Source organism: Thunnus thynnus, chromosome 19, assembly GCF_963924715.1.
Source record: "Thunnus thynnus chromosome 19, fThuThy2.1, whole genome shotgun sequence".
NCBI classification, from domain to species: domain Eukaryota; kingdom Metazoa; phylum Chordata; class Actinopteri; order Scombriformes; family Scombridae; genus Thunnus; species Thunnus thynnus.
In genome coordinates, this window is record NC_089535.1 from 4,852,899 (window position 1) to 4,878,744 (window position 25,846).

At 39.9% G+C, this 25,846-nt stretch overlaps 2 protein-coding genes across 2 annotated transcripts; one reads left to right on the forward strand and one right to left on the reverse strand.

The window, feature by feature from the left end:
• The first annotated feature begins 47 nt into the window (after window positions 1–47).
• Window positions 48–11,901, forward strand: zgc:56235 (Voltage-dependent anion-selective channel protein 2-like). The gene is made up of 9 exons (XM_067573636.1): window positions 48–192; window positions 2,575–2,645; window positions 3,711–3,760; window positions 6,872–7,024; window positions 7,145–7,197; window positions 8,124–8,345; window positions 9,330–9,480; window positions 9,570–9,627; window positions 10,633–11,901. Exons 2-9 carry the CDS (start codon window positions 2,579–2,581, stop codon window positions 10,722–10,724), a joined length of 846 nt encoding a protein of 281 aa, XP_067429737.1. The 5' UTR covers window positions 48–192; window positions 2,575–2,578; the 3' UTR covers window positions 10,725–11,901.
• A 555-nt stretch (window positions 11,902–12,456) lies between these two features.
• Window positions 12,457–22,757, reverse strand: tor4aa (torsin family 4, member Aa). The gene is made up of 3 exons (XM_067573637.1): window positions 22,597–22,757; window positions 18,025–18,531; window positions 12,457–14,856 (listed from the first exon to the last, which is right to left on the reverse strand). Exons 1-3 carry the CDS (start codon window positions 22,630–22,632, stop codon window positions 13,999–14,001), a joined length of 1,401 nt encoding a protein of 466 aa, XP_067429738.1. The 5' UTR covers window positions 22,633–22,757; the 3' UTR covers window positions 12,457–13,998.
• Window positions 22,758–25,846: the final 3,089 nt, after the last annotated feature.

Consider the following 25,846-nt stretch of genomic DNA (forward strand, 5'->3'; position numbering starts at 1 on the left):
GGATTTATCTCTTGCTCCTGCGACTCTTTGTTCGCGTTTTCCCACAGTCTGCGCATGCTCCATATGTCTCCTTCATTGTGCCCTGTCCCCCTTATAGACGGTGCTTAGCTAGGCTAGCTGTCAATCTACCCCGCAGCATCACGCCAGGGACACTCCAGGCTCTGCAGACGCCCCTTGCACGCATTTGCACTGGTAAGAAGCATTAATAACACCACTTACTTATAAATATAGCGCTGTACTTTATTATATTTGTTTTAATATCAGGCTACTAGCTGCTACTATGATAGCGCTACGTTTATCTCCAAGGTTAGCAAGATACCTAGCATGTATCTAGCTAACGGTGTCTCTGTTATGTAATGATGTCCAGCCTTGTAATGCACAGTTTAATCCTTGGATGATAGGTTTTTTCCCCTTGTGATGGTGCATCCAGGTTAGCAGCTTTATCAGCAGGGGTTGTGACTAGAGCTGGCTGTGAAGGGGTTTGTGCTTTAGTGGCTAACTTACTCTGATCATGACGTTAACTAATTAGTCAGTGTCTAACCCTCTTTCTCTGGCCCATCTGTTGTCCCTTTGTCCCGAATAAAATATGCAGCACACGACGCCAAAGTCAGCTCACGGTTAAGGGAAACAAAAATAATATTTAGCAGCTGATTCTCCATTTTTTTTTTACTATTTATACTTGTGAGTAAGTGTTAGACATCGTAACAAAAGCCTTAATGCTGTTTAAACCCACTTTCAGATATGTGAAACCTTTATTTTGCTTATTAAATCACAGAAAGGGCGATTTCACTGTTTTTTTTTTCTCTCCATTCAGACCACATTAAATCAGATCCAGATCAAAAACCACTATACTTAGACCTGTCAAATCTGGACTAGCTTAACAAGGAGACTCTAGAGACTCATTCATACACAGTGATTTTAAAGTCCAGATTTGATAAGTGTAAGTGTTGTGTTTTTTTGATTTGGACCTGGTCTAATGTGGTCTGGATGGGTAAAAAATCTGTGAAATGATCCTTTTTTTTTCTGTTTTCTTAAGCAAAATAAAGATTTCACAGATCTGAAAGTGGATTTAAACAGGCTGTTGTTACGATATCTAACACTTTTTCATAAGTGTAAGTGGTGCAGAATCAGAATCAGCTTCTAAATATCAACATTTTTCCCTTATCTTGTCCCTTAACCTTGACTACTAATACCAGGACTCACGCTTTTTTATTTCTCTGACATTTTCACATTATAAATGATGAACAGCAGCATTAAAACACGAGTCTTGTGGGTAAAACATGCGACTCATGTAGCTGTTGCATCAGTCTAATGTGGGGCGTCTGCTCTGCAGGTGCCCTTGATTTGACTGTATATGCGGTAACCGGGCGGAGATAAACCTCCTGAATTTGCACCCAAAATGCTGTCAGAACATTCATTTACAATTTCCACCACAGACTCCATGATTATCAGCTGGGAAATGGCAGGAAAAAAGGTGCAAAGAAGCCTGAGGGAGAGCTCACTGTTAAAGCATTCAAATAATAATCACCCTGATAAAACACTCAATGCAAAGTGAAACAGATGAAAGAGCAGGAGGAGTTAACAGATAATTAGAATTAAAATAAGTTCTCTTCCATAGCAAACATCCCAAGGTAAGTGGAAAGTATTATTCTGGCAACTGCATTTATAAGCTTTTTTTTTTACCCAAACGTAGCTTAGTCATGTCATGTGATGCTACTTAAGTACACTGTAATAACAAATATTACTGGGACCACTACAGAAAATTGCAGATGAATATTTAATAGACACAACCACTGACTATCCCAGTAACACACCGGCCACAATTTCACACATTCACTACACATAGTCCAGAACACATTAGACCAGGTCCAGATCAAACATCACATACTTAGACTTGTCAAAAGATTCACTTTCTAGGTTTCCAAATAACCTCTCGATTCAGTCGGATGTAGAGATCAGCTGAGCTCAGCTTCCCAGCTGCTGCTAAAGGAACAGCTTGTTCCTTTCTGCTGGAGCTCACTGGCAGACTTGGCCAGCGGTGGAGGAAGTACTCAGATCCTTTACTGGAGTAGAAGTACCAGTACAGCAATGTACAAATACTCCTTTACAAGTAAAAATCATGCATTAAAAATCCCACTACAGTAAAAATAAGTATTATGAGCTTGATGTAGTTTAAAGTATTGCAGTAAAAGTAGTGGTTTGGTCCCTCTGACTGATATATTATTATATATGACATCATTAGATTATTAATAGTGAAGCATCAGTGTTAGAGCAGCATGTTACTGTTGTAGCTGCTGGAGGTGGAGCTAGTTTACACTACTTTATATACAGTTAGCTAGTTTAGTCCAGTGGTTCCCAACCTAGGGGTCGGGGCCCCTCCAAAGGGTCAGCAGATAAATCTGAGGGGTCGTGAGAAGATTAATGGGAGAGGAGGAGAGAGCTGGACTTGGCTGTTGAATTATTCCACAGCTGTTGCATTTTATACTCAGTTAGGTTTTAAGTCTGTGGTTTGAACAGAATGGTTTTTGGGTTTTTTTATTTAACTGATCACATTTCTGACTTTATCTCCTGCAGCACAATGGCTGTCCCTCCTTCATACTCAGACCTGGGCAAAGCCGCCAAGGATATATTCAGCAAGGGTTATGGTGAGTATTATTTCAGCTCAAAAAGAGTAAATGATTAACTGTTAGAAATTCCTGAAAGACACAATCTGTACAAATCTGGTGTTTCAGTGTGACTGGCTGTAAGATTCCTGTTCAGTCTGCAGATAATATTTTAGATTAATGAAAATAATAGAGTTTGGGGGCAGCGGGACAATCTGCAACACATGCAACCCACCAAAGATGAAATTAAATATGGCAGCTTTAAAGTAGGAATGTAATGTTTGAAATAGCATCCAGAAAGTGGATAATTTGGACATAAGTATATTAAATTTTATAGCACAATATCTATATATATTATGATAGAATAAATTTGACCTTATCCTGGTTAGACATAACAAACTGTATATTGAACCAAACATGAGGTGAACATATCGTTGCAGATACTTTGAAGTAAAGGAATAGTTCAACATTTGACAAATATATGTATTTATAGACTGTCCAAGACTTTAATGAGACGATGGAAACAACTCTCATATCTGCATGTTCAGCATAAAGCTATAGCCAGCAGCTAGTTAGCTTAGCCTAGCTTAGCTTAGCTTAGCTTAGCTTAGCTTAGCTTAGCTTAGCTTAGCATATAGACTGGGAACAGCTAGCCTGCGCCTGTCCAAAGGTAAAAAAATAAAAACAGCTCACCAGCACCTCAGAACTAGATTAAGTCATATCTTGTTGTTTGATGCATAAAAACACTGAAGAGTAAAAATGACAAGTTGCACCTTTAAGGGGGATGATGTGTCAGACTCATGATATCAATTAATCAATCAATCAATCAATCAGTCAATCAAACTTAATTTGTATTGCGCCTTTTATACAATTTAGTGCAAATCAAAGTGCTTTACAGATGACTGATAATGAGAGTAGAAAAAGTAAAAGAATTTCAAAGTAATGTACACAGGAATTTAAAATGATGAAAATGTCATTTAACTTGAAAGTGAATGAATATATTTCTCAAAATGTCAAACGAATCCTTTAAATTTTCTTGTATTTTATTCATCATACACTCAATTACTGCTAACTAACACACAAGTCTCTTATTTTGAAATTCTCCAGGCTTTGGTGTTGTGAAGCTGGACCTAAAGACCAAATCACAGAGTGGAGTGGTGAGGACACTGTTTTTTTTTTTACCTTTTATTTTTTTAATGCGTTCTACCCCGTCCATCCCCCTGGCTTGCCTTATCCTGACCCCCACAAAGCTCCAGTACACCCCCCAAAGAGAAAAATCACAAATCCCCCACCATGTGCACTATAAAGCACAGGTTCACTGTTTTTCAAGTGTGTCTTAAAACAACAGTCAGGAGCCCAAATGAAAAGTGAACATGTTTTTCTTGCTGTAATCATTCCTCCTGTTCATACTGACCATTAGAAGATTCCTTCATAAAGTTAATCTGAAGCTAATATGAAGCTTCAGCGTCCAAATGAGTCAAATCAAGTAGATATCTTTCAATGTTACAGTCTTTTTAGTGTCAAAGTCCCTCTTTTTGTTACTATACTTCCACCACAGCTCAACAGGGAAACACTGTCCGAGGAAACACAAAGAGGGAATTTGATGCTAAAAAGACTGTAAATGTGTCAGATATCCACTTGATATGACTAACTCAGACTTCTGAAGCTGAATAGAAGCTTCACATCTACTTTTAACAGCCAGTATGAACAGGAGGAACGATTACAGCAGAGGAAAAACCTCTTTCACTGTTCATACGGACACCTGACCAGCCTCGGACCAGTCCTATAACCTGCTGTGTTAAATGCAGTGAAGTTGATTAAACTCCTGTTTAAACAGACGCATACCAGCGTCTCTGCGTCTCCTCCTCTACCGCTCAGTGTGACCCTCTCACCAGGAGAGACGCTCTGCGGTTCGTTTGGATTTTATAACTGAACTAAACACTTAATTTTATCTGAAGTTTTTTAACATCACAAACGATGAACAGCAGCACTAAAACACGAGTCTCGCAGGTAAAACATGAGACTCGTGTAGCTGTTGTAGTTTAGTTTAGCAGGTGCGCTTGATTTGACTGTAATTGCAGTAACCGGGCGGAGATAAGCCTCCTGAATCTGCAACCAAAACGCTGTGAAAACTTTCATTTATAATTTCCACCGCAGCCTCCTTGATCATGGACCAGGAAAAGGGCAGAAAATGAGGGAAAGCTCTCTGACAAAACACTTAATAAAGAGTAAAAAACGACAGACATGGAGGAGTTAACAGATAATTACATTAGTTATAATTGGAATTAAAATAAGTTCTTGCAACTGCATTTATAACCTTTTTTCATGTCATGTGATGCTCCTTCAGTTCACTTTAACAACAAATATTACTGAGATCAATACAGAAAAATGCAGATTAACATTTAATATCCAGGAACTCACATTACAGACACTATCACTGACTATCCCTTTAACAAATTGGCCACAATTTCTCACACATATTGCAGCCGTACACCAGGTTTTTATCTAGTCTTGTTTTAAGACCTGGTGGAAAACTTGTGAACTCGTCCTTTAAGTTTCTGACGTCCTGCTGTAACCCCTGACCGAGCTGGAAGGTTTCCAGGTCGCCCGGCGCTGCTCGGCTTTAACCTTTTTGCTGTGTTCTAGAGAAACATGACAGGTTTTGCGGCCTGTCTGTCTCTCTACCTGCCTCTCTGCCTCCTCCTAACCCCTGCTCTGTCTCCACGCTGCTGCTCCGGACCGCGCTCACTCTGCTCTAATGTAGATGGTAAGATCGGCGTCGGAGTCCGGCTGCTCCGACCGTCTGTGTCACCGTTTAAAGAGTTCATTCATCGGTTTCTGTCCCGTTCTGTTTCATCATCATCCTGTTCACTTATACATCTTTTTTTTATTTTTTATCATTGTTCTGATGTTGTTTTTTTGTGATAATCATTCATATCGCATGAAAATGTATTTTATAACAATTACTTACTTTTTTGTCATAAGTCTCAATCAGTTCTAACCCTCTAACTGTCTAGATGCTGTATAGACGTATGTTCAACACGCATGCAGCCACATCCTGCTTCTTTCTCTGTTATATAGCTTTAAAACAGTATTTTCCTGCTGTGATCGTTCCTCCTGTTCATACAGTAAACTGTATATAAAGATGGACGTAGCGAGCTGCGACGTTTCATTGGTTTGAAGCCCGGCGTTCGTTGCAGCTTCTGGTCGGCGCCGTCTTTTCTGTTTGGAGCCTGGATCTTTCAAATAAGGAACAATTTAGCTAAATTGTGCTAACAGGGCAGGTATTAGAATCAAGTCACATTAAACTTAGTGAAATACTATGACAATAGTCCGACTCAGTGTGAGTCCCTGAGAGCAGCAGGTGAGCCGATCACAGCTGTCAATCAACGCCCACACGGCAGACATTAAAGCTACTATAAATCTTCAAATCTTATTAATGGAGCAATTATTTCCAAAATGACCACCAGCACATTTATTATAAGGTCAGAATTTAGAGATTGAGACCAGAATGACTCGTTAAAAAAAAAAAAAGATTGACTCAGTATTTCTGGAGAGAAGATGATTCTTTTTGAATGAGAGTCATTTGGAGCATCTAGCAGCTGTCAGTGACACCACATTGTCTTCAGCCTCTAGACGTGGTTGTTTCAGCTTCATAATGACCAAAAATAACACCATGAATAGTTTTTATTGATCTGTTAACTTCATACAAAGTTCAGTTAACAGCAGAAACTTAAAGTAAATCAGTATTTGTCTTTAAACCAGCAGCAGCAGTTCTCAGTGTTTCAGGTACTCGGCGGGTCGGTTGTTCTTTGGAGAAGTTGTCACACTTCTGTGGATTTCGGCACCTTTGGGTTTTGGCTGCATGTTTGGAGTCGTCATCATGCTGCAGAATAAGTTCGGGACCAGTCAGACGCCTCCCTGATGGTTTTACGGATAAAATCGGAACATCTAAAGTGCCTAAAACTGTATAGCTTCACATTAGCTTCATATAAACATATGAATACATGTTTGCACAGAGCGAGGGTTCTCTGAACATTTAGCTTCAGGAAGTGATAAGTTATTGATCAGTATGAACAGGAGGAATGATTACAGCCAGCAGAACCTGTTTCAGTGTTTATAAGGGAATGTGGGTTTTGTTTTAAGACGAACTTGAACTTTTATTTCTTTACAGTTTACAGGCAGTTGAGTTTTTGGCTCAGTTGAATTTGATATTTTTCTGTGTCTGCGGGACTCTTAACGCTTCGTCCTCTGTGTCGTCCTGCCAGGAGTTCAACACATCTGGATCCAGTAACACAGACACAGGGAAGGCCGCAGGGAGCCTGGAGACCAAATACAAGATGAAGGAGCTGGGTCTGAGCTTCAACCAGAAGTGGAACACAGATAACACGCTGGCTACTGAAGTCACTGTGGAGGACCAGGTACAGTACAGTACATGTGTGTGTTTTAACAGAAAATATCCAGACTAACTGATAAAATTGTACAAATCTTTCACCTGTATGTGGTTAAAGTGTTGAAACAAAGTGTTGCTTTATCCACAGCTGGCTCAAGGACTGAAGGTTGCCTTGGATACGTCTTTTGTACCAAACACAGGGTAAGACTTCGACATTATTGATACCGTGTCTTGTTCGGATTGCATGAAACATTATGTAAGAAGTATAAACTGTGGGTCAAACCTGACTCTGAAAACTAAACCAGAGTGGAGAAAACTCTTTCTGTTAATAATTAGCTGCTATTTTTCACATTTTTCTGAACAGCCTGATGAGTTACACGACTAGATTTCTACTTCCTCCTCCTTCTTTTTGATTCACTTCATTGGAAATTAGACTAATTTATCTTTAACCTTCCTTCCACACTTATATCTTTTATTTTTCCTGATCTGATCTGACCTTATTTTTCACCGGCTGTTTAAGGAGAAGTCTGATTCTACATTTTTCTTATTTTCCTCATGAAAAGACCAAATCAACAATGTGTTTGTCCATCTTTTAAATACACATCTTTCCTTCTCCCATTGGTCCTTACTGAAGATATAATCATTTAATGTAGCTATAAATGATATTAATGTGTTGGTTGTGGCTTTACAGTGAGTTTCAGCTCATTGTTTATCTGTCAGGCTGCAACTTTACAGTTAGCTGTAGACTAGCTGGTGAACATAGTGGAGCATTTAGCAGCTAAAGAGCCAGATATTTCCCTCAGGAGTTGGTAGAGAGCAAAAACAGAGCTAAAAGAGAGTGAATATTGGACTTACATTCACCAGGTGGACAGAAACACAACTCCACATGAATGATATGATTTGTTTCTGCTGCCCCCAAGTGGACAAAAATCAGCTACTGCAGGCTTAGAGGTCTTCAGCACAGAGGAATAAGATCCATCAGGCTTTGGATACAAACACAATACTTGTTAGTAGATTGTTGGTTTTGGTCTTTTCATTGGATTTGTTGATAATAAGAGAAATAAACTGCTCATCCTTTTTAATATGAGAGATAAACTAACATTGAACCTCATGCATCTGTGTTCCAGTAAGAAGAGCGGCAAGCTGAAGACGGGCTACAAACGCGACTATGTGAACCTGGGCTGCGACGTGGACTTCGAGGGTCCCATCATCCACGCTACCGCCGTGTTGGGCTACGAGGGCTGGCTGGCCGGTTACCAGATGGCCTTCGACACGGCCAAGTCCAAACTGGCCCAGAACAACTTCGCCCTCGGATACAGGGCCGGAGACTTCCAGCTGCACACCAATGTGTGAGTAACTCCAGTGAAAAGGGGGGAGCATCACTGGTTTTACTCCTTACTGGTTTGTCTCCTGTGGATCTGGAGGAGCTTCAAGTCTGAGGAAACGACCCTGATGATGTTCTGCTCTCGGGCTTTGAGGTTACACATTTTGAAATATGTGTTTAAAAAGTTTGGAAGACATGGCTCAGTCAGGCAGGGAGGGTCTGGAATGAAAAGAGGCCATAAAGTTGCATCATGGGAATTGTAGGATTCAGCATTTTTAGAGCTTGTCTCACGCTGGAGACTAAAAGTCAGGATATATCTGGTCCTCTTCTGCATAAATGAGTTTTTAATCTGTCTCTTGTTAGTCCTCAAACTTTATGGTGCTGATGTAACACCAAATCTGCAAAGTGCTCTTGTTTTAAATAAGATCAGATGTCCTGCTGTAGTTTACCAGCCGTTTCCCAAGTGGTTTAAAACAAAGCAAACGTCAACTTCTGACTCATTGTCACTGTTATTGTTACTGTATGTCCACTAGTTGTGACACGTGAAATAAATATTATTTCTTCCCCTTTTTTTTTATTTAATTTTAAAAGACTTGAAACTCTTCAACTTTGGCAGCAATTCACAAGAAGAAATTTAGGAAATAATTTTTGTGTAGCAGAAATGTTTTTTCCTGCTTTCTTGTGCCCTTTCAGTTCCTTCTAACACTGCCATGTTTGTATTTTTAGATTATGTGTGAAAATAAATTGTGTGCTTCTGTTTGCAAACTCACTTCCCCTAAATTTTGAGAGACTAATATAAAAGTACAGTGAGTTGAATAAGTGTCTTTGCTCAGTAAACATCTCTGAAGCTGTTTACAGACGTGATTAATTGTTCTGTTCTCCAAATATTTCAAAAGATACAGTTAATCTAATGTTGAGGAGGCTGTAAAAACATGATGGATCTGCAGGATTTGTTGCTACATCCCTGTATAAATATTGACGGGCGTCTCTCTCTCTCTCTCTCTCTCAGTAATGACGGGACCGAGTTCGGCGGCTCCATCTACCAGAAGGTGAACGATGAGCTGGAGACAGCGGTGACTCTGGCCTGGACCGCCGGCAGTAACAACACTCGCTTCGGCATCGCCGCCAAATACAAGCTGGATAAAGACACCTCTCTGTCTGTAAGTGCTCTTTTCTCAAGAAAACTCTCCACTAAGATTACTGCAGGTTTTTTTTTTAAACATGTCTTGTCTTGTTTTCAACCCTGCAGGCCAAAGTGAACAACGCCAGTCTGATCGGAGTAGGCTACACCCAGAGCCTTCGGCCAGGTAGGCCCCGATCCAGCTGCCCTTATTCACCCAAACATGTCGTGTAGAGTCTTAACGCTGCATCCACCCCATGTTGGCAGCAACAACATCTTGTATAGCACAGCTCGAACAAAAACTGTCTCACAAAAGATGAAAAATTGCTTCTTTTTGAGGAGAGCTGTTGAAGCCTGTAGCCAGTAAAGTCTGACAGCTGAAGATAAATCAAATTCTAAAGTATTTTGCGTGTCACTTTTCTTCAGAAGACGTTGCATCAAGGTGGTTATGAAGGCAAGTCTGTGGTGAGACTTTGACGACGATGATGATGATGATGCTTGTGCAATTGACGATCTTAAGAAAGCCGCCAGATGTGACATCAAGGTCTCAGGAAGTAGATCTAAGAGACGATACTATTCTGAGCTAATCAGCATCATCTCACATTAAAGCAGAAGAGGATGCTGGTTCAGGGAGGGACTCGACCACGTGACTGTTCATGTGTTTTGTTTATATCTCATCTAATGCTGGTTTATTTTATCTCTTTTTAAAAAGACATTTTCACATCTCAAAACAAGGCTCTCGCGCTGCACGCTCTGAAACTCCTCGTGGCGCTTTTACTAAACCGCACGACCTTCATCTCCTCTGATTCTTGCGAGCGATGAGATCTCTACGTTTCAAGAGCTCAAACCTGTTTTGTTGAATTTGGCTGCATCCTCAAAGATTACAACAGTTTGTGTCAAAGTTCAAAAAATTTCCACTTTTTGTTGCAAGTCTCGCTCCACTCTGCACGCCGCCGACGCCAGCACGGAACTGTTGCAACACACAGTGTTGATAACAATGAGGTCGTTTCTCTGTGATAAATGCCAAATGAGAAGAGGTCAGGATTTATAAACCAGTTAGAATCCAGTAAGCTGTCAAATGTTAAATAAAACATTTTGAGGATTTTTTTTTTTAATGTACTGCACCAAAAGAAAAACAGTTCCTGACACGTCTTCTTGTCCTTTTTGCGTCCCCCCCCCCCCCCCCCCGCAGGTGTGAAGGTCACTCTCTCGGCCCTGATCGACGGGAAGAACTTCAGCGCCGGCGGACACAAAGTGGGCATGGGCTTCGAGCTGGAGGCGTAAACTGGGATCCCACCAACAAAGAAGAAGAAGAAGAAAAAAGCCCAGAAACACATGACCACACACTCCTCCTCTGCCCCCCCCCCCAATACCCCAACTCACATTACTGCTCACCACCATCATATAGCTCCCCCCCCCCCCCCCCCCCCCCCCCCCCCCCTCCTCCTCCTCCTCCTCCTCCTCTTTCACACATATATAACGAGCATTTTTGACAGTAATAGTCGAGTCTCAGCATCGTGAAACATCCCCCCGAGGGGAGCTGCGAGGTTGAAACTGACGGCACGTAACTGTGGATTATTACCGGTTTTTCTGGTTATTGAAGTGAAACTTATTTATTTCCTGTGTAGGCCGTGGATGAAGTAGTCGTCGCTGTAAATGTGTAGCTTGTTCCTAATGGCATGTTAGAACGTCAGTACAGAGCTGAAAGCTTAGTAGCTTGGTTAAAAAAACAAAAAAAAAAAGGTGTTGAATGTCTGTTTTCTCTCTTTTTTTTTGTTGTTTTTATTGGTTTGATGATGGAAAACTTTTGGCTGTGTTGTTGCAATCTGTGGACCATTAAATCTATATCATCTTTTTTTTTGATACAACACATTTCATGAAGATATGAGTGTTGGGTCTGATTGAAGTCTTATTGAAGTGGTTAAAGTTGAAGGATAATTTTAAATAAAACTGTTGACATGCATCACTTTTTACAGTGCAGATTCTCCCAAATGATCTTTTAAATCCTTTGTGACTTCTCTTTTATTTTGGTAGGTGAAACCAATGTAGTGGAATCTTCTGGTAGATTATGTAGTTAGTTGTTTTTGCATTTCTACAATATTGTTTTCATCTGTCTTGTCTTAACTGCAGCGGTCACAAAGAAAGAGGACGTCATTTGAGGATGTGTGTGAGGTTTTTTTTGCATAGTAGCGTCTCGTAAGGTATATTTAGCGGTTCAGTGGCACCAGGCGTCTTAACTTCGACAGCCAGCTGTTTCCTCATGTTGCTCCGGGACCGCGCTCATTACTGTCATCACTGCACCACCACCACCCCCCCTCTCAGATCTGTACATAAAATACAGTCGATTGTCCTCCCAATGATCCCAGTCGAAAGGCTGGATAGAATAATGTAAGAGGATGTTGAGTCCCACACTCCTCCATTTCTCTCTCCTTTTTTTTTTTTTTTTTTTTTTTTTTGGTAATCATACATTAAAATGTGCATTTCCATCTAATTATGTTGTCATGATTTTAAAAAAGGCGCATTTCTTTGTCATTTAGACGCAGTACCTCATTTTTTTTCCAATGTCAACTAAGGGAATTCTAATAATAAAGAAAAAAATGTTTGAAAGTTTTTGTAATGTTTTTTTTATGTGTGTGCGAAGGGAGATTTTTTTTACGCCGTTTCCGTGACCTTTAACCACATCTCATGATCTTCTTCAGCAGATGGCATCTGCTCCGTTGTCACGACAACAAACAAAATATTTGCTGGGGAAAATCAGATAAAGGTGAAAAGTCAGAAAGTGCACCTTGGGTTAAAGCCACAGTTTGATATTTTATAGAATATTTTTATTCACTTTTTTTGCCAAGAGAGTCAGACGGGAGGGTTGACACCGTTCATGTTGAGAGAGAGATGTTCATCCTCTCATCTAACGCCCCGCGAGAGCGGAAATTAGCTTTTTTTTTCTCAAGCATTTTTTTTTTTTGGTCAAAAAAGTGTCAGAGACTTTTCAGCCTGTTTCATGAAGAAGAATCTCACATCACTGTTTAAGTGGCGTCTTTAATTTCAAGGCATTTTACACATTAATATCAGTGATGATACCTGAACACATTAACATATTGATGACTCGTAAAATCTCTCTTCCGGTCAATAACAAATAACTCTCGATGCTAATGCAAGTCTGTTTTGACTTTAAAATCATGTCTTTGGATGTGAACATATAGTGTATATATATGCAAATACATTTATATTTAATAAATAAACTATGGACTATGTATTCTCAATCAAAGAGAAGAGGTAAGTTGTATAGCAGGTCCTTGGCAGATTAAAGTTCTTATTCTGTATATCATAGAAGTAAATCCACAGGTTTATACATTATAGATTCTGCAGAAAATATCAACAGAATCTGCATTAACGAAAGTCATACTGCGTCACATTTCTGTCAAAGAAACAAGTTCTGAATGTCCAAAGACGAGTGTTAGTAACAGACACGTTTTACATTCATGAACTTCCTCTTTTTAAAAAGAAGGAATTGTGCTCCTGCTGTGTGTCTTTAACAAGTTCTTCTTTTATTTTTCTATTTGATACCACAAAATGACCAGTAATACGTGTCCTTCACCCACTTTCCTTTTTAATAAAATCAGCATCCATTATCTGGTTGAGCTGCCGAAAACATCGATGGTGAAATATGCGTCGCTTCAGAAGATTTAAAGGGTCAGTTCACCTAAAACACAGGACAACATGTTCTAATTTACCTCTCGTTAATCTAACTAGGCAGATAGTTTCGGTTTTATTTCTTCTTCTTCTTTTCCATGGTTTGAATTGAAGAAAAAATCCTTATGAAAACTGTTTACAGTGTTTGTCTGTGGATTATCCAGAACAACAAGGACACTGGTTAAAAACGTAGTTTCAAATCCCAAAATTTCATTCACGTCAGCTTCGTGTGGTAGCAGAGATGACAGTGAGATATGTTTGAAAGCCCAAGAAAAAGCCAGTAAGAGGATATTGACTTAAATCTTGATTTTGACAAAAAAAAAAAAAATTAATTCCACAACAACTGATCAAACTACATCTGCTGAGGAAAACTCTGAGAGGTGGTTGAAAGTTCTGGAGAACACTGGCTTTAAACAATCTTTATTTTGAAAAGCATTGATCCAAAAAAAAAAACAAATTCACTCAATGACAACTGATCTAAAACTCCATCTGCTGAGGAAAACTGTGAGAGGAGTTTGAAAGTTCTGCAAGTTCTGCTAGTAAGTGGACATTGAATTTGTCAGTTTTTTGGGTTTTTTTGTATTTATGGTGAACCGACCCTTTAAAGACTGTTTTCAAACCTCTTCACAGGATGCACGCTACTTCCCACAACAGAGCCGGACGTCCTCATCGTCCTTTATCTGTTTTAACAAACTCTTTTATTTATTTATTTTTTTTAAACTCTTGCTAAACTTTGGCTCCGTGTTGCATCATTCAAGTTTCATAACCGTCCAACTTCACTCGCTTCTCTAACACACAAACACACAAACACACAGTTTCTTCATGGTTGAAAGAATGTGAAGCATCCAAACATTTCCTGCAGACGATCTCACAGCAGGTTGACTTTAGCCACCACTTGCTTGCAGCCTGTGAGAGAATACTGGTGACCCCCGACGGCGGGATGATATTCGATCTCCCCCGCCAGGCGCTCTATGCTGGTATGATCCGGGTAGAACCCCTCTCGAGTCATTTCATCCAGGAAACACTCCATCACGTGACCTTTCTCCAACAGGCCCAGAGGTAAGATGTCCGCCTCTGTCCACAGCTGGTGAAGCTTCTCCAGAGTGTTGCGTAATACTGGAGTCAGCTCTTTTACTAGGTTGCTATGGCGAATGGTCGCTGACATTGACATAGAGATACTCGAGGAGTTGTGTAGCATATGTTTGGTGATGTGCGCGTGACCCAGATTGCTGAGGAACAGGTAGATAGCGTTCAGGTATTCGTTGGACTGTTTGGAGACCACGAGCTCCCACAGCTCGTCCAGTATCTCGTTGTGCATGTGCTCGGCCTCGTCGAAGATGAAGAGCGGGATCTTCTCCTCCTCCTCAGCTCGTTCGACCATCTCTGAGATGAGGGTGGACAGGTTGCGGGCGCACTGCGGGGCGTCGGACTCCTGGGGACAGTGGTGGAGGACGTAGTACTGCAGCACCAGCGTGTCCCCCACTACGGAGCGGAAGTGTCCGGCCAGGAGGCGTCCCAGGTGGCTCTTGCCCACTCCGCTGGGGCCATGCAGGGACACTACGAGGGGCTTGTTGTGGACGTAGGTGGACAGGTAGTCCTTCAGATGGGACAGCAGACCCTCCACCGCTCCCTGCTGCCCAAACACCTCCCTCCTCAGCGTCTTCTCAAGGCCCTCCAGGTCATATCTGAGAACGTGGTCATCTAGGTTCTCTATGGCGTTGTACACCTGGAAACAAACAAGTGACAGATATTAAAAATGTGGCTCAGACATTAACAGGAAGTGTCTTACGTGACCAAAATGTTTGATCTGCTGCTTTCTTTAAGGATCCACTCCAGACATGAAATTATCTCGTCAGAAATTCTTACATCTCCTACTTTTCCCTCATTGAAAAATCCAGAATCTATGAATATGTAAATATGTTTGTCAATGAAGCAGGAGACATCTTGTTTTCATATTTGTAGTTTCTGGATTTTTTAATGAGATTAGATGTCATTTTAAGGATTTTAATGAGGTAAATGAACCTTTTTTGGTAGAATATTAGACACTAATTATTATTCAAACTAGAGTATTTGTACAAGTCAATACTAGAGTTTTGTGCTTTCATGGTTTATATTCCCAAATGAATCTGCAATGATCATATTACCAGAAACTGGAACACAGTGAACCTTTTCAGGCGTTCGGGGCCCTTTGCCTGCAGTTGGCTTCAGCCTTCTCTCCAACCGTGACAACAATCACAATCTGATAAAAGACCTCCAGTGTGACTTGAAAAACAGATTATATTTTTCAACTGAATGAACACTGACATGACCGAGCATGCAGACCACCTCTTCAGTCTACAGTCTTCATGCAGGAGTCGATGATGATACAAACTCTGAACCCTCATGTGTAACTCAAGACAGAAGCAGGTTGTAAGAGAAGAGCAGAAAACGATTAGACATAAACAAGGAATGATTGTGTCTGAATAGGACTGTTACTCAACTTAAATATTTCACCAGGATAATCTGTGTAAAGTCCTCGTTACATTAAAAAGACAGCCTCGTTAGCAGCTCTGTGAGGCTGTACTATCTTCGAGCTTAAAGCTAACATCAACATGCTAACTTTCTCACAATGATAACATGCTGGTGTTTGGGAGATAATGTTTACCATGTTCAACATCTTAGCTTAGCATGCTAACATTTACTAATTAGCACTAAACACAAAGTGCAGCTGATGGCTGATGGGGACGTCATTAGTTTTGCAGGTATTAACCAAAGTGCTGCTGCTGATGATGATGATGATGATGATGATGATGATGATGAAGCAAGATGAAAAGTTTAGGGATTAACAAAGTTTTTACAATCCATCCTGAGAGGGACATGGGTGTTTGTACCAAATCTCATGCAATCCATCCAGTTGTTGATATTTAAAAACAAAAATCTCAACCTCATGATGGCGCTACATGAAAAGTCAGCATATCAACATCAGGATTCATCCTCTGGGGAACAAGAACGTCTGTGAAAACATTTTGCGACAATCCATCCAAGAGTTGGATGTAATTTTACCTTGAAAATAGTAGTTTCACAAAATAATCTAACTCAAGGTTGTAATACAATAGATGTTTATCCAACCATCCAATGGATGTCAAGATATTTGTGATTGATTTGTTCTCCGCTGACAAATCGAGCAACACTCCCCTGCTGCTATAACGTCGCTAAAAATGGAGATTAAACCTTTGATGGGTTAAGATGTAAATGTAATTTAGATTTCCCTTAGGACCAATGACTAATCAATGGTTTGTACTGTATATCAAGAAACTGTTAACCAACCTCAGATGAAGTCAAGATAGCAGGAAACATTTGTTGAGTAAAGCATGATGTATTGGAGAAGAATTGTGCAAACTGTTTAAAGTATGACTTAACATCCTCTAAATATCTTGTTTTTGCTCAAAACTAGTGACTTAACTTCTCTTCTTGCTGCAGTGATGCAGAAGTGTACTCCATGGTGTGTCAGTACACCGTGACATCACTAAGGGGTGTGGTCACAGGTGCAACAGAGACCACACCCAGCAGAGGTGGAACCGACATGAAACTTTCAACCAGAGAGGGCAGTGAGGCATTGCTTTACAGCCTGGTGTTAAAGTAATCTCTATAAACAGATCTCTGCTTATGAATGCAGAATCTGTAGGCAACCGGATAAGATTTTGGTAGCGGAAACATTCTAGTTTCTGTTTGTAGTCCGAGTAGTATTGACCAATCACATTTGAGCGGGCTTCGGTTGCATGCAGGTAAACAGTCCATATGGAGAGTAAAAGAGGCCAAAATGCAATCTTGGAACCCATCCACTATCATCTGACAGTGATTTAGCTTCTTAATAGCTTCTTTATATGTACATATTTGTTTATAGAGATTAATTAATGTCGTCAGGACTGTCTCAAGTTGCAAATCATAGATGACCCTGATGAAGGCCACAAGCCGAAACGCATCGGTCAACTAATAAAGTTGTTCTTCATACTACAAGTGTTGCCGGAGTTCTCATCTCTCTAGACTTCTTTCCCTTCTCCGTGCACCTTGGAAGTAGGTGACATTGTGCCAGAGACCCTTACTCTGCATGAAGTTGCCAATCAGACTGTAAACAACAACATAGAAGAGGAAGTCTTGGCCTGGATATCCACTGGCTACACCAGAACTCCTGAAATATTGGCCATTGCCCCCAAAGGCTAAATCATTGTCAGACAGACAGTCAATGGGTTCCAAAATTGGTGTTAAAGGCACTGTTAGGTAACTGGACTGGACATTCAAAGCACTTTTACACTACGAGCCACATTAACCCATTCACACACACATTCGTACACTAAATGGGTACAGGGGCTACCATGCAAGGTCCCAACCTGCCCATCAGAGGGCAATTTGGGGTTCAGTATCTTGCCGCAAGGACACTTTGACATGCGGACTGGAGGAGCTGGGAATCAAACTGCCAATCTTCTGATTAGTGGATGACCCGCTCTACCTCCTGAGCCAAAACCGCCCCAACAGGTAGGTAATGTTATGTGTATCCTTAAGGGTCTAACAAACGTGCTGAGACAAACAAAACAGGGACCCACAGCGCTACTACAGCTCAGAAACACAGGGTACCTTTAAGTTACTCTTTAATTTTGATGTCTAAATCTCGTTAAGTAAAAGTTCAAGTAGATTTGGGCCAATGTGACATCTGAACCCTTCCCATCTCATTCATCTTAAGGTGGCGATTAACCTTTCCTCATTAAAAGCTTCCTCACAGATTGCCTGTTGATTGAAAGTAGAAAGTGGTAGAAACTAATTCAGCTGCAAGATGCTCCAAAATCTACCTGAGACAAAACAAAAGTAGTAACTTTATAAGGTAACAGTGTATGGAAAAGCTTCTAATGAGTTACTTTACCTGGATAAAGACAATGGCGAAGAGCAGGTAAAGACAGTATTTGGCTCGGCTGGGCGCCGGCTTCGGTGGCGCCCTGCATCCTCCCCTGTTAGGAAACAACACCCGCCTCCTCCTTCTCTTCTTTTTCCTCTGAGGTACGGAGGACGTCAGGGTGGGGAAGGCGGACGGGGTGAGTGCGTCGAAGGTGAAGATTTTGGGGCTGGTGCGTGCTGGGGCTCCTGCGACGACCCCGGCTCCTGCCAGCCCCACGGCCATCTCCTGGCGCCGCATCTTCATCGCCTTGTACTTCTGTTTGATGCGTATGACGGCGCGCAGAGAGGAGGAGAAGCTGGACAGACTGGGGACCGGACTGTCCCTCTGTTTCTCATCTATTTCTCCATCACCTTCCAACTCTCCATCCATCTCTCCATCCATCTCTCCATCCATCTCTCCATCCATCTCTCCGTCCATCTCCTCCTCAAATTCCCCCTCTGTTTGGGAGGCCGAGGTGCTGTCTCGGTCACTCATCTGCAGAGAAAAAGAGGACTTTAAAGCTGCTATAATCAATATTTTTATATTAACCCTTTCATGCATAGTGGTCACTACAGTGGACAGCTATTCAAAAGCCGTTTTCTTATATATGCATGGGTTTTAATGGTATAGTTGCACATCAGCCAACACAGTGGACTCTAGTGTGTCATCCCATACACTGCCATCCATTGGCCAGCCTTTGTAAGCACAACACAAATTTCTCAAAACCATAGACTGTAAAAACTCAAAACCAAGATGGCCGCCTGCCAGTCGGAAATGCTCCACAGCTCAGGAACATCATGCCAATCCCTCTATAGTAATAGACCCTTGCAGGTAAATAAAATTTTGTAACATCAAGTAACAACTTAGGAGTAATACAATTGTTAAAATTTCCAAGTATTGATTTTATATTGGGAGAAAATGACAATTAATCATCTGTTCACTAAGTTGGACAAACTCCTTGAAAAATACATGTTTAAAAAAAATTAAGTTCAAATTTTTTTTTTATGCCTAAAGAGGAATTAAAACACTTAGGAAAAAAATCCTGACTGACGTTATCATAATTCATGCATGAAAGGGTTAAAAATGGATCACATGACTACATATCTATAAAAAGGAGTCACTCGTAGTGACGAACCTACAGAATAAAGAACCTGACTCCACAGTTCCCCTCAGCATTTTAGAGTCTTTCAGCGTATTTTTGTTTTACGACCCACAACTTTACTGTTTTGGTTCACTCTCAGCGGTCTCATGGCGTTATTTTGAGCCGCAGCAGGCAGCTGTTTTCAGAGTAGAGGCTCTAAAAAGCCATTGTACACTACCTGTAGTGTACAGTGGAGTTGGGAGTAGGAATTGTATGAGTTGGGAGCGTCCGCAATATGAACCTAAAGGGGACATATCATGCTTTTTGTGATTTTCTGCTATTTATATTGTTATGTTGTCAGATGTTAAATATGGTCAAATGTCCAAAACTTAAGGTGAATGTATATAAAACTGTTGCCTGTAAGACAAAGGCCAGGTTTCAGCTGCCCTGATATTAAGTTTGCAAAGTTTTTTTTAACTTTCCTGACGTGACGATGTCAGCTTGTCGCACATGCCCTCATGACCTTCGTTTGCTGAGGTTGTTTGCGTTGTCCACTCACATATTTCAGATTTGGATTTGGATGTATTTGAGAAGTTGCCAATTTGAGTAAAGAAGGAGAAGGAGAAGTGAAATCCTGTTACTATTGTTTGTTTACGTAGCCTCCAAAGCAGGAGGAAGCTTTCTGAAGCTGACCAATCAGAACAGAGTGGGCTCATCAGGAGGCGGGGCCTTAAAGAGACAGGCGCTAAAACAGCCTGTTTCAGACAGAGGCTGAACTGAGGGGCTGCATAAAGGACCAGTAGAAGATCAATAAGGAGTTTTTAACTGTAAATCATGCAAAGATATTCCAGTAGAGCCCCAGAATATAAATATAGAGCTGGAAATATGCATGATATGTCCCCTTTAAAAGGGGTCAGTGTTGTGTTTCTGCTGCCCTCAAGGGGCCAAAAAATTCAGGGTAAAGTAGTCATCACTACAAGAGACATTTGATCCACTGTTTGTTTAAAATATTGATTCTTGTAGCTTTAATGATGTGTTACCAATATTCATGGCATTTCATTGAAGGGGCAAACACGTCAAAGTCAATTTATTGGTCAAAACAACGACTAACGCCTGGTGTGACTCTGGAAGGAGCCTTTGTTTAGTCTGAGAAACTGGTGTATCTCAGCTTGGGTTTATGGGAAATGTAGGATCCAGTGTTTTTGGGGCTCACTAGATAGATTTAAGTCAGAATATCTCAGTCTCTACAGCATCGATTTTGAAAATTAACTATTTTAATTCGTCCTGCAACTTTATAACACAACAAGTCAAGTCAATTTTTATTTATATAGCAACAAATTACAACAGAAGTTATCAGGGTGCTTTTCACACAGAGCAGGTCTAGACTCTTAAATGTACAGAGATCCAACATTCCTCCATGAGCAAGCACAGCGGCAAGGAGAAACTCCCCTTAAGGAAACCTCTAGGTGGGTGGCCATCTGCCTTCACAGGTTGGGTCGAGAGAGAAAAAAAAACAAAATTGTTGGAGTACCGCTTTAATTTATATACTAAATATTGTTACTGTATCTTTAATATGAAAGTTAATTCCAAGAAAAGAATTCTCATAAGCCAAATAGAAAAGGGTTTAACCACTAACCAACCTTCCTTTTCATTATCTAACCACTAACATCAGTGACGTCTACAGAGGCAGGAAATAACCGCAGAAAACTGCTTAGTCATGTCATCAGTGACAAACCTCTAACAGTGAATTGGGAAGTATATTGTGAGTAATTACTGCAATTAATTTACAAATGCATGAGGAAACCATTGCAGAAAAAGGGTAGCGTGTTTCTTGAAATGAGCAAGAGAGGAAGAGTGTGTGAAATAGTTGTAGGTGCAATAAGACCCTGAGCTATTTCCTCTTATCTGACGGTAAAAAGTGCAGCTAGTTGAAGAGTAAAATAAGAGCAAGGTGTCAAAACCGAGGCGGGGAAGTACTCACACACACAGTGATGATTACATTTATGATGATGCAGATTGAAGCCTTTATCTTATCAGTTATTTGCTACTTCATTGTCTTCCACTGTGGCATGACAAATCACCTGCTTCCAAGGAATAGAGCAGCTGTTTCCCTTCAAACACGATATGCAAATCAAGCAGAAAAATACTTAGGAAACCTTCCTGCAGGAAAAAAAAAGGAAGTGCAATCTCTCTTCAGGAACATTTTCCCGTCTGTCCCGCGGGGTTATAACACTTCCAGTGAAAAATGCACACAATGGAGCATTGTGGCAGCTTTTGCATGTAACATACACTTGCTACAAGTTTTGCAAACCTTAGTGCAATGGTTTTTCAATCAAGTTATGGTTGCACACATGCAGTTTTTGACTGTTTTTGATAATAAAGGCTCATTAATACTTAATTTCTGCAAGAGAAACATCACACTTAATTCACATTTTCCAGGGTTAGTTTGTAGAATCAGTCTGCAGAATGAAGTGAGATCATACAGGTCTATTCTTATCGTTGTGTTACAGCTCATAGTGTGAGTGTCTTTCTATTCTTTTGCCTGACAGAAAAGGAGTAACACCCATCCCTCTGTTACAGGCAGAGGATATCAGGTCAACAAAATAATCTCCCACGTACGAATGAACACAATCGATTTCTGCGGCTTCTAGGAAATGTTAGTTTATTTTCCCGTCCCCTTGAAAGCATGAGCACGGCGTATTGCATTGTGTGAGTTAGCGAGGTCAAATATTAATCTTGGCACCGAGACATTTCTGATGAAGTTATATCTCAAAGCCTCTTTACCTTATTTAGCACAAAAGAGTCCAGTAAAGCAAACGGAGACGGCGAGAGAGAGAGAGAGAGAGAGAAAAGGCCAGTATCAGTTCTTTATCTGCTTCTCTGTTCTCTTTTCACATGCAGGGACCTGACAGGGCCAGCTGCATACCAAACATTTTAGAGCTCTTCAACACTTGGATGAAGTTTGGATGAAAAGTCTCTGCTGTCTCCCTTACTGAGCATTTTTGTATCTTGTCTAATTTATATTTTTTGGATCTTAGTGTTGTATTTATGTGTCCTGTGTTTTATATATGTGCTAAATATATGTGTCCTACTGCTGCATAACCAATTGACCCACAAATAAAGTGACAGATTGATTGATTTTCTGTGTAAAAATCCCCTTTTTTTCCCCTAAATGTTGTAAATGCTGGCTGCAAAAACATGCATATAGCCACTGTAAAGCTAAAAAAAAAAAAAACTCACACAGACACAAGTAGTAACTGTCTAAAAATGTGTCTTTTTGTTTTGTAGGGAGTTTTACAAATTGTTTAAACTAAGCAGAGACAGGTACTGATATCCCCCCCCAACACACACACACACACACACACACACACACACACACCCAGACTTCAGCCTGCAAGCTGTGCATGCAAAGCAAGCAGAGTGGAAACATAATAAAGAGAAAAACAAGCAGGAAGCAAACAGGAAGACAGTTTGCTTACCTCTAATTCTTTCTGGTGTCTGTATCTTGTATACATTTTAGTCCATAGTTTTGGGAGTGAAGGAAGCAGAGAAAAGCTCCACACAGCAGAGCGACTCAGGAAGAGCTCTCGTTCAGTATCAGTCTATTTTACCTCCAAATCCTCTTGTCAGCCATCTGCTGGCTCCTCCTCTTTCTTCCTCTTCTATTCTCTCATTCTTTTTTTTCTAGTTTCTACTCTCTCTCTCTCTCTGTGTGTGTGTGTGTGTGTGTGTGTGTGTGTGTGTGTGTGTGTGTGTGTTTTCTCAGAGGGGTTTTGACACATTTAAGAGGAGTCAGATTTCTCTTTAAAAATAGGTCAAATCTTCTCAGTCATGTTTAAAGGTGGAAATCAAATTCTGACATTAAACCCTCGCTGCTTTATTTGTTGTTTAGACAAAGAGAAACATGTTTTTATTACTTAGAGTGATCCACAACCTTTTCTGAAATCTGCTTTCAAGGAATTTTATTCATATTTTGTTGATTAAAATGTTTAAATAAAATGTTCCGTGCAAATACTTCGACGTGTTGGTCTGATTGTAGTTTTTCAGCTGAAATTTCGGTTGTTTTGTGGTCGTGGCTCTCTTATCTTTGAGTTATACAGGAAACGTATAATTATAACTTCTCTCTATAACTATCTCTGAAAAAACCAATAACATGTTTGCTGATGTAACCGCAGACGTATGAACTTGTTCTTCTCACTGGTGTAAAGTAGTAAAGTACGTTCAATTCAAACAGAAATATTGTACTTTTTACTCAAAATTTTGAACTTTTACACACAAGACTTTGATTGTTTTTTAGATTTTGTAGATTTTACACACAAAATAAATGATCAGTTTATAAAACATGATGTATTGGTGCAGATTAAATTGCCCAACAATATGTAAAGTAGTTAAATTAGCTTTGCACATGTTAATACAGTAAAAATTTAACTTTTTACTTTTAATAGTTTTACTTTTGATACTTTCAGTACATTCTGCTGAAGATATTTCTGTACTTTTCCTTGAGTAAGATTGTGAATGCATGACTGACTCATAAAGGGAGTATTTTCACATTCTTGTACGGCTACTTTAACATAAATAAAGACTGAATACTCATTTCACTGCTGTATTGATGCATAAGTAATATTGAAATGGTGCCATTTACAAGTTAAAACATGTTTAGAAGATAATTAAGAGGAAAACGTGCATATTTTGCACCTGTTTGAAAACACCAAAACCTCAAAAACATCATAATTTGCTAAATACAGAACTGAAACCCTGCGGTGAGACATTTAGTGCCCAAAGGTGCCAATTTCAGTTTTGCAATAACTCTCTCTTCACTCTTTCACTCTTTTTTAATTTTACATTTATTTATTTTTAGTTCATTTGCTTCCTTCTTTCTTCTTTTTCTTTCAGTTATAGACACACTCATACATAAACACACACGTATCCTACACGACCTCATTAGTCTCATCAACGGCAACCTGCTTGCATGTATCATCATTAAAATGATAATTTTTACATTTTTACATTTTTTATTGATTGTTATTTTTATGTTATTTAGGATTTGTTTCGTCTAGTTTTCACCATGTTTTCTCCACTTGAATGTAAACATTATAACATTTTCTTGATCTATTTGTGTGTTTAATGTTTTGAGAGCTGAAACAATCAGTTCATTATTCGATAAGTTGACTGACCTAAAACTAATCAGCACATAATTTGATAATCGATTTATCATTTTAGCCATTTTTCAATCAAAAATGCCAAACGCTGTCTGCTTCCAGCTTCTAAAATGTGAAGATTTGCTGCTTTTGTTTGGTCTTATATGAGTTTAAACTGAATATCTTTGAGTTTTAAGCTGTCGGTTGAACAAAACAAGCAATCAGATGATTGTGATCTGCATTTTTCACCATCTTCTGCCATTATATAGACTATTAATAGAAGATTAATTAAGGAAATAAACGTCAAACTAATCCATAATGAAAAATGACATGCATGAAAAGTTGCAGCTCTAGTTGCAAAGCTGTTTAGACTTGGAAGGTTGGATTTGGGATATAAATAGGAAACCAACAGGTGCAGCAAATGTTTGCATACTGTATCATTTGACTAAATATGTAAAAATAAAACATTCTGTATCATACATACATGAATAAACAGGTACGTCAGACTAAACAGAACCTGCTGGTAGGAGACTGTTACATTCATAAAACAACATCTGACCACAGATTGTAGATATATGGTAATTTATAGAAAGGTTGAAAAGACTCAATGAAGACTCAGCCACGAGGAAGTCTGAACTTTAATCATCGTTCAGAGCGGCTACGTCCAACCTCTGTACACAGTTTACTTTGAATAAGCTGCTGTGAGTAAACTGTTAATGTTGCAGCAGGAAGAGAGAGCAAGAGAGATCAGTCAGACATGACAGCATCCTCGGGGGCAGATGTTTGCTACTGCAGCCCGTCAGTCAGGCCTTTATACACAGTCAGCTGCAACAACACAACAACAACGACGGCGAAAGCTGCATTTCTGACATTTTTGATTCTGCAGATAAGTCGGTTTATTTTTAACGCCATGCATAACGTGTTAGAGCAGTTTGTCTCATGGCGCTTCGATCTGATAAGCAACCGTTTCACTTTTACACCATCACTTCACACAATCTGAACAACTTCAGAAAAAGCAATTTATCAAACGTTGGGAGTTGACCAGTGAAAACTGAAAATGAGATTCAATGACTTTCAGAGGAAGTTGTTCTTCAGCATGTGGACACACGCTTTACTATTAATTGCAGCCGGTAAAACAGCACGTTAGCTCTCATTCTGTAATTAAATTGACAGCTGCTCTCTGGCGTGTCAGAAACAAATTTGAGCTCTGTTGCTGCCAACTTTCCTACGCTCCACTTCATTTAAAGTGTTTGACATTTTGGGAAACACGCATATTTGTTTTTCTTGCCAAGAGTGAGATAAGAAGATTGAGTTTGTGTTAATTTCTCAGTAAAAAGGTGACCGAATGTATTTCTCAAAATGTCAAATTATTCCTTTAAAGGGCTCTCAGATAGGATGGTTTGATCATTAAAAAACACAAACAACTAAACCAGCTTTTCAATGAGGTTTTTCAGACCCACCTGAAGCTTTAACATGAACATTTTTCTAAGATTTAAATGTTTCACTGAGCTACTTTAACTACTTTAAAGGAGGGAATGAAGCCGTTTCATCATGTGACTCGTTGCTTCATCTTCACTCTTTGACACGTTTT